Below are 9,087 nucleotides of genomic sequence, written 5' to 3' on the forward strand. Positions count from 1 at the left end.
GAGAGGCATTAAATATTTAAATTCCCTATTACTAGTAAAATAGGTGCTGTTTCTCCTTCTCACAGAATATCACTGGCACTAGCCAAGACATCTCATTCTTGCTGTAAGCTTGATGTTTATTAGAAGACCAGAATGAGTACACATTTTCTTGCCTATTGGAAGGTTTTTGATTTGTTACTTAACTAAACATGTTTGTACAGATTTCTTCGTATCTACAAGTCCTTAATCCACAAGATGCCAGTTGAAGCAATAATTATATTAATAAATTGTAGACAGTCTAAGAGGAAAAGAAAGACAGAAAGGCATTTGGAATTAACGTGCTGTGAATCAGTCCTGCATCATCCTTTGTCAGTGGCATTAGCAGGCTTTTTTCCCCCTTCTTGTTGCCTTTTAGTAATAATTTCCATGCACTTGACACATTTCATCTCACTCAATGCACTGAACCCAAGTACAACAGAACACCAGTTTGTCAAACATACATTATTTGAGGATGCATATCAGTTAATCTTAGGCGACTGACATTGTCAAAGTCAGTCATGCTGGTGAGAGCTAAAAAAAACCAAACAAAAACAGGCTAGGCATGTAGGAGAGGAGATTGTATGAGAACACAAGCGTGGTGACTGAGACACCAGCACCCCCAAATTCCTGTCTTACAATTCTCCAAAAAACAATAATCTCCCATACTGGTTTCAAAGCACACATTTTCACTTTTATTGCAAAGAGGAACTGCAAACCCGAAAAGACTACTAGTTGTCCTGGCAGAGGATAGAAGAAAGATTGATCTGAAAAGACTTCTAAGCCATTTGAGGTTAGTTTCACAGAAGCCTCTGAGAATTTTTTTGGAGTACGTGAATACAAGCTTTTGCAGCACTAGAAACAACATTTGCAATTCAGCAACAAAATAACCTAAGTATTCTACCAGTATTACAGGACGATGTTCTAACAGGATTCTGTAAAAAAAAACAACTAAACAAACAGGTATTTTCTGCTGTTGTTGTTTAGATACTTGAATAAATTATTTTAATTAACTAAAATTTGAACATAGGAAACTCCATACAAATATGTGGAAGAACTTCTTTATGGCACAAAACACTGGAACAGGTTGCCCAGGCAGGTTGTGGAGTCTCTATCTATGGAGATATTCAAGACCAGTCTGGACACCAACCTGTGTGATCTATTGTAGGGTGCATGCTTTAGCAGGGGGAGTGGATTTAATGACCTTTTGAATCTCTTCCAACCTCTGCAATTCTGTGTAATTCCGTCTTCAAGATCATGATCCAGAAACTGGCTACCTTGGAGATTCTGCAACATACCTGTCAGTTCTCTCTCAGTGTGCACAGAAACTAGACATGATAATCATGTATGACATGAAGAAATAAGTAAATCCTCTGAGGTCAGTCTTTACATCTGTCTCACAATTGGGATCAAAATCAAATGAAAGCCACTATAGGATGGAATCAGACTTCTCTTAAAAACAAAATTTGTATTTATTTGTTCAATAGAGATAAAGAGAGACAAAAGGAAATCAAGAGGACTAAGAAGTAATGATACTTTCCACACATATTTAACATGAACTTTTGCCCAAGATATCAGTGCCTGAGGTAAGGTCATCTCTCTTTGACAAGACACTATTTTATTTACTTGGAACAATTTTTAAGCACTACGAATTTCTAGAAATTAGTAACAACAGATCTTTCTCCTATTTACTACTGCAAGGTAGTAAACACTATTTTGTGTTTACACTCACTAATGGAAACACATCTCAGATGGAATTTTCTCATTCGGGACTCAATGAAGAACCAGAGAAAACTTAAAGAAAATACTCCTTGCCACAGAGAATTTACAAGAGAATGTTTTGCATCTATGAAATCCATGAAGTGACTCTAACTCTTTAAGAAATATTTGTTTGCAATTCACAACAGAGCAGTGCTATAATGGAAATCTCCAAGGAGGAGAGACAGCAAACAGAGAGTGGAAGAAGAGAAGGAAAAACCCATCAAGAGTTTTGTTTGTCATTCTTCTAATCTGTAGTCCAAAATCTTTAGAAGTTCAGGTTAGAAGGAAAATATTCTGACATATAGCAGCCAGTGGAAAACAAACTATCTCTACTGGTTCAACAGCTGACAGCGTTCATCCAAAAAATCCCTCTCTGTTTAACCAGAAAAGAATGTTAAAAGCTGCCTTGTTTCACACACAGATAGTTCATTCTGCTCTACAACACCTATTAATTACAAAGTAAATTTTTTCTTTAGAATGCAAGTTCTCCTTGATCAAAATTATTTTTCTTCAAACTATGAAAAAGACAAAATGCACCCTTTCCATCTGATCTTTGATGTACTTATTTTTTGCACAGGAGATTCATGTATTACCAGAAAAGAAACAAACAAAATAAACAAGAAACCAACAACAGACAAATACGAAGAATATACTGCAAGAAACACTTTTTTTTCTAGTCTACTTCTAATAAAGAAAAAGAATTTAAAAAGAAGTAATCACTCCTATCCCTATAATCAGACATGGCACAAAAATATTTATCTGAAGCCAGTAAAGATTCAGAAAGGAGATAATATCATAAAAGCTGTAGAGCATTGGTTTATACGGCCCAATCCTAAATTCATCCTAAGAAACGAGCCTTCCAGCAGCTCCTGGTTGGGCTTCAATAACAAAGAAAACTAGAACAGTGGATTTGAGTGGGTGGGTACAAAGAGAACCCAGGGATTTTGTTTTAGAGTCTTTGGTAGACAGCATCTCCTATGACTTGCTGTACACTGCATCTTTACAGAAGGATGTAGATTTCATCTCTAGGAAGAGTGTGGAGGAAGACGGCCCTGGTCATGCACCCACAAATAAAAGACACTTTTACAAATAAACTCTTTCAACTACCTGACACAGACTGGAATGAATACAAGTCTAAGGCATTTAATGCTTGCCTCGAGAGAAAATGTCAACTTCATTTGAGCAAGTTCTTGAATCAAATCTTTTACTGCAGAGATGGAAGAGAAGAATTCAGGTACACTTTAATGTGCTTTTTTTTTCCCCCGACAGATTATTTGAAGACAAAGTTAACAAGTAACATACACGTAATCTAATTGGAACCACCAATTGCAGACATCAAAGTCTTTTCTCTTTTGAACTGCAGTCAGCATCACCTCTACAGAGCTAAGAAAAGTAAGAAGAAGTCACAAGAAATTGGAGAACATCATCAGGTTAACTTTTAATTAATGCCCAGTAAGATCATTGTTAATTTGACTGTTACTATTTATAAAGTTTTCTACAAAGGCTGTGCCTGGGAGGCTACATTTTGGCTGAGACTTCTTTCCTCTTGCACAATTGTGTAATTAGATTTTTCAAAAACATAAACAAAACCTTTCACCTCTCTCATGCAACTAGCTGTGTCAGCTTTAGAACATACGTTCCTTCTGCAAACATGCCAACACCTTGCAATGGATACTATGACAAGTGCTGACACTGCTATGAAAAGTTGATGCTTGGCTACCAGATTTTGTGACAATACCAGGAGGAAAAAAAAAATAATAATTGCCAGTTCCCTTCCTCTGACTCTCATGGAAAAAGAGGACACTGAAAAAGATGTGTGTGTGTATATATATAAATTAAAAAACATAAAGTAAAAAATAAAATAAAAATAAAAATCAACAACTATGCACAATTTTAAAAAAAATCATCTAATATTCTAGAACACAATTTTAAATTGACCACTTCATTCACCCCCTAATATCAGGAACCAAAATAAGAAAAAAAAAGAAATCTGCCTCTTCTTCCTTCAATCAATACAATCCCTTAAGAGTCCAAGCTTCAAAACATTCACATAAAATATTAGCGTTATATATTTGCAGTAGATAAACTGAACCAGCAAGGCAATCAATCAATTTTCAATTACTTGTGGCAACTAGATAAGACGATAGCATACACACTAACAACTGACAACAGTCACCTAATGAGCAGGCTCATGCTTTATGGAAGTCACGAGCTTCTGGGGTACATAATTAATAATAGCCATTTACAATCATAAATATGTATTTCCTCTTCTGTTTTCAGAAAGACAGTTTATTGTATGGAAACTGAGACGTGCTCATCACCAAACCATCCAGTTCAACTTCGTTTTCCAAGGACTATAAATTGCCACTTGTCTTATGGTGGGGGTGGGGAGTCACGAAATGCATCAGTAAAATTTCAGGTGTGGCACAAACACGAATGTATCTATTATTCAGTACATCACAGCTTTTTACAATGCAGTAGATGTGCTGTAAATAACGCCATACTTACAACATCAAACTTCTGTGTGATGTTCCCTTGGACATCAAGTAAATAAACTTTGCCATAATGCGTTCCCAGTGCCAAAAACTGTAAAAGAAAAAGATTGATTATACAAGACACCACAACCAGAACTACAGCAGTGCTAAATGAACTCCGGGATGTTTAACAGATTAATGATTAGCAACACTCAGAAGGAAAAAAAAAAACTGCTATAGACAAAGCTTATTTTAACTGCAGCTAAAGAATAAAACAGGGCTTCAAGCCCATATTACTGTGATAGTGCAAGTTAGCTGTCAGAATGAGTCATGAGGATCCTCATCTACTGACAACTAATGGTGTGTCTGCAGTCTGTATGCACTGCCTGATGGACTGTGGCAGCAAATTAAAAATGCAGTGTGAAAGCAAGCACTTAAACACAGACCAGAAATAGTTCTCGGATCCTTTCCACAGCTTTGTTTCAATTGTCATGGTATCATTTGGGCTTTAATTCTCCCCCACCACAAACATAAAAGCAAAACATTCAAACAGAGGAACAGGCCATTGGTGAAACACTGCTGGGTTATGGAAAGTCTCTGCTTGCTTTTAAGCACACAGATAACCACAAGGTTTGCCTTCTTTCACTTAGTAACACAGGTGTGTGGCAGACTCAATACAAATAACACTTCTCCTTGGGTATTTCAGAGTTTCATTATAAAAAGAAGTAACAAAATAAAGTGACCTCCACATAAAAGCATGCCATCACAAAATTATTTTGATATAAACAAGACTGCAATTGATTCTGAGAGATCTGCTGCTAATTGAACCATGCAAACTACACCTAAGCAGGAAAGGAAGAACTTTGGTACTACTTGATTTATGACAGAGGTTTCTTTTATTCCCCCCCACCTCCTTTCAGCATTACTCAAATAGTCTAGGCTCCTCAATTCTCTGTATTTCACTGCATGTGAGCATGCTTCATTGCAACCTATAATGAAATGCTCAAATTTACAGGCACTGCTAAGCGTGTCAGTCAGGCAGCACAATCTTTAAAAAATAACCTTACAGAAAGTCAAGGTTTAAAAGGATTTATCAAAATGGAATTGCTTAAAATGAAATTTCAGTTCAGGCACTTAAAATATGAAGCTACATTAAAAGGAGTCAAAAAAGGGAAAGAAGGGGTTCATTAGAAATTCATTCCCTGCAATGCCTTTCACTCCTGCAAGGTTGCCTTTTTTCAGGAAGAAAAAAGTCCCCCGGGTAAAAAAATCAATACTGGTTAATAAAACATCAGGTGTGCAGACATAACTAGGTATGACTATTCCACTGCACAGGCCTGCTTGAATGCACCAGGTGCCATGACGATTAGTCATCCAGTGCAGACAGCAAGCCTGGTGAAAATATGATGCTTTAGCAGTGAAAAGAAAAAAATAATTCTGAGGGGAAATTAGTCTGAAAACAGAAGCCAGATTTTCAGGATTCCCAGCAAAGTTCAACAGCTTTAATCAGAGACATATTTTACACAATACGATGTAGTTTTATTAATGATGAGTCTTTAGCGGGGCTTTTCTTAATTCAGCAGGAAAAGAAACAGAACCAAACCAAAGAACACCCCAACAGCACCTTAACCCACCTTCATTTGTAAGTTCTCTGTTGTAGCAGACATATTTCAGACACATACCAGACTCCAGTACCTAGCTTCTAACCATATTGATCCTTCTCATAAATAGTGCATACAGTTTGCTGGGAAACTTACAGTGTTGGGATACTTAAACAGCTTTCCTGTATTGCCACTCTTTGTGATGCTGTAGTTAAAGCTGTATCTGTGCATGTCCTTATAGAACAATCCTGCTTATCTCTTGCTTTTCAGAATTCACCCGAATCTCAGAAAGGTGGCACAGATGGGGAAGAAATGCTTGCCAATTTTCAAAATATCTGCTTAATTCTAGGTTGTCAAAAAACATTTTCAGAAGACTTATTGGATTAATTCCCAGAGTTAAAATACATGTCTCATCTTAAGAGCCTCTTGAGCCGTGGCAGCAGTCCTTTGAGTGCAAGAGGCACAGCACGAGCCACTCTGAAAAGGCAGCCAAATAACAGAGATAGGTCCTTCAACAATCAATGTTAAGGAGTTACTGGTGGCTGTGAAAAATAATTCGGAAAGCAACAATTATGTTTTACATAGTAACTGTTACTTGACAAATTACCAACTCTCATACTTTCAGATGTTCCGCACCATTCATCGTATTTTAAAACTCTCCCCAGTATTTATAAAAGATGAGAAAACAAAGTAATCATTGAAGAAAAAAGATACAACTTAAGTTCCTTTATGATAAGAACAAAGAAAGAGCTCTTAATAAAATTTCTTCTTTGCATTGTCTATCCCGTCTTCCCTTTCATTCTCTTGTACATCTGAAACAGTATTAGAGCATTAAAAAAAACCAACACACTGTAATTACTTTCTTCACATCATATAAACAGAAACTCAGACATCTTCCACAGCTGAATATATGCTGGGCTATCCCTTTGCACGAACCTGTTTTCAGAGAGTGAGGCTGCAGAAAGAAGCATATCACACGACAATTTATTTTCTGGACGAAGGAAAGTTGGGATTGTATCCCAGTTGTAGTTCATAATACTGTCCATAATTAAATCTAGTACATTTTCCAGTAGCTTACGTAAACACAGCATCTAACAAATTACTGCATCTTGAATTCTGACTGTGAAAGGAAGGACTGTTCAACACTAACCATGAATTTTATTCACATTATTGTTGGCTTCCACTGCACCTCTAAATCTGGCAGTATTTCTACACATAAATATACTGGTGCATTGTAAGCACAGATAAATACATAAACCCAAGCAGAAGTACCATCTCTGCTCTGAAGTCGTGTGATACCTTTTCATGCACTGTCATGCAACTGGCTGCATCTTTCTGCAGAATTTCTGTCACTCCATTAGAAAGTCGTTCATACTTCAGCTTGGGCTCCTCTTCACTCTCATCTTCCTATGTTTAGAATGGTATAAATAGAAGGGAGGAAAAAATAGAAAAGAAAAACCATTTAGAAGTTAATTTTAAATAAATAGAAATGTAAATATACCCAGAATTGTTATACAGCAACAGGCATAGATGGATCACTATCACATCTTAACAACAGCCATTACAATCCAAAGCCAAACTTACACATTTTTATCATTCCAGAGTTTGGGTTGTGCTTTTTTGTTACTGCTCTTTTTTTTCACTCCAAAGTTTCGTGTGCAAACAAAGACTGTATTAATAGCATAACAGTTCAGCTGCAGTCTAAGAGGCATTTCGTTGATTTCTAAAAAAGCATGGGAAAAAATGCACGTGTATTTTGCTACATAAAATTAGTCATTCCCAATGCAGAAGAAAAATTTAAGAGATGGATATGGAAAAATGAATGGTGATAAAATAAATTGTTCTACCATGGCCACATTTAAGTCTAAGCTGAAGCATGCAGGTTACAAGAAACTTCAGGACCTTCGCAAGACGCAGTATCTCTGTAGGAAGGATAGGGGCAAAATGCTGTAAACAAAAATAAGAAGAACCCACTACAAGTAAGACAACTGTGTAAGGCATACCAAAGTTTTTTTAGTTAAATAAAAGTATATTTTTGCAACAGTATCCGGGAAGACAATCCGGACTTGGTCCATTCTTATGGGTTGGTCACCTCTATCATCTGCAGTAAATACGAAACTTTTCCTTTCTTTTTCTTTCCCAGTGTGTTAGCTGTTATCATCAATTGCTACCTAGATGCAAAGGAAGTGGTACACTGTGAGCAAAGAGGAAACTGAGGTAAAAAGCACGAGAAGCAAACTCACTGATCACCCAGCCCACTGTTTCCAGAGGAAAGGAAACTCAAGGTGCACAGTGTTCTGCCACAGGCATCTATCTGTGACCGATGGTCTACTGAAGTATAATGCCAAGGAGAGATTTCATGAGTTTCAATAGGCCACAGTTACTACTGTACATGCCTAGACAGACACAGACCCATACATACTCCTTGTTTCACACTGGGAAGCAGTAGGCCTTTCATAACAATCTCCTACATACGCTATTAGTTCTAATTAATGCACCAACACTGAATGTATTTCCCACACAAAACACTTTCCAAAGCACACTAGTGAGAGCCTCAGTAATGCAAATCTTTTACTTCCCACAAACCATTGGTTTCCAATTCCTAGGACTAAAGATAAAAATGAACAGTGTCAGTCAATGGCAGAAAAACTCTCTGTGCAGTGTCTTTTTGTAGCTAATGATCTGAAAAATGAATGTGGGAAAAGAGACATTAATGTTCTGTTTAAGTTGTCTTTGCCACATTTGCTATCGCCACAAACTCTCATACAAAACATAAAAAAAGCCATGTGGACCTATGGACACATTCAGTATTTAGCACCAGGCTTATAGAAATACACTGCAAAGAAAGGATCTTTTGAAATATTATTTCAGAGTTTTGTGACAGAATACAAATGAGATTAATACAGCCCATGACGTAGCAGTCTGAAGTGTCAAAATGTCCACCAAGAAACAATTTTATTCAGTAAGCCCAACAATGAACAAAGTTGTTACCAGACAGAATGACAACGTTAAATTACAGGGCTGTATATAAATCAGCCAAATTACTTGTGCCCACAGATCCTTAATAAATGACTACAGTGGTGTGGGAGGAGGTAGAGTCAAAGCAAAAAGGCTGGAAGTGGTGGAAGGAGGAAGGAAGCGTGCATCCATTCTACAGCAATTAATACATTACTGCATTTTATACACTGCTCATAAAGATTACACTTGAAATGTGTGGGTAATCTCTGAATAAATTT

At 36.9% G+C, this 9,087-nt stretch overlaps 1 protein-coding gene across 1 annotated transcript in view; it reads right to left on the reverse strand.

Moving 5' to 3' along the window:
* LOC122156468 (vacuolar protein sorting-associated protein 41 homolog) overlaps nucleotides 1-7,254 on the reverse strand; it is a 47,050-nt gene extending 39,796 nt beyond the window's left edge. The window contains exons 1-2 of the mRNA XM_042811214.1: nucleotides 7,151-7,254; nucleotides 4,285-4,362 (exon numbers count right to left, since the gene is read on the reverse strand). Of these exons, the coding sequence (XP_042667148.1) occupies nucleotides 4,285-4,362; nucleotides 7,151-7,168 (96 nt within the window). The 5' untranslated portion in view covers nucleotides 7,169-7,254. The remainder of the gene's footprint in view (nucleotides 1-4,284; nucleotides 4,363-7,150) is intronic.
* Between the last annotated feature and the right edge of the window lie 1,833 nt (nucleotides 7,255-9,087).

This window comes from Centrocercus urophasianus, unplaced genomic scaffold (assembly GCF_019232065.1).
Source record: "Centrocercus urophasianus isolate 14NV4802_14NV808 unplaced genomic scaffold, USGS_Curo_1.0 seq_1218, whole genome shotgun sequence".
Lineage (NCBI taxonomy): Eukaryota > Metazoa > Chordata > Aves > Galliformes > Phasianidae > Centrocercus > Centrocercus urophasianus.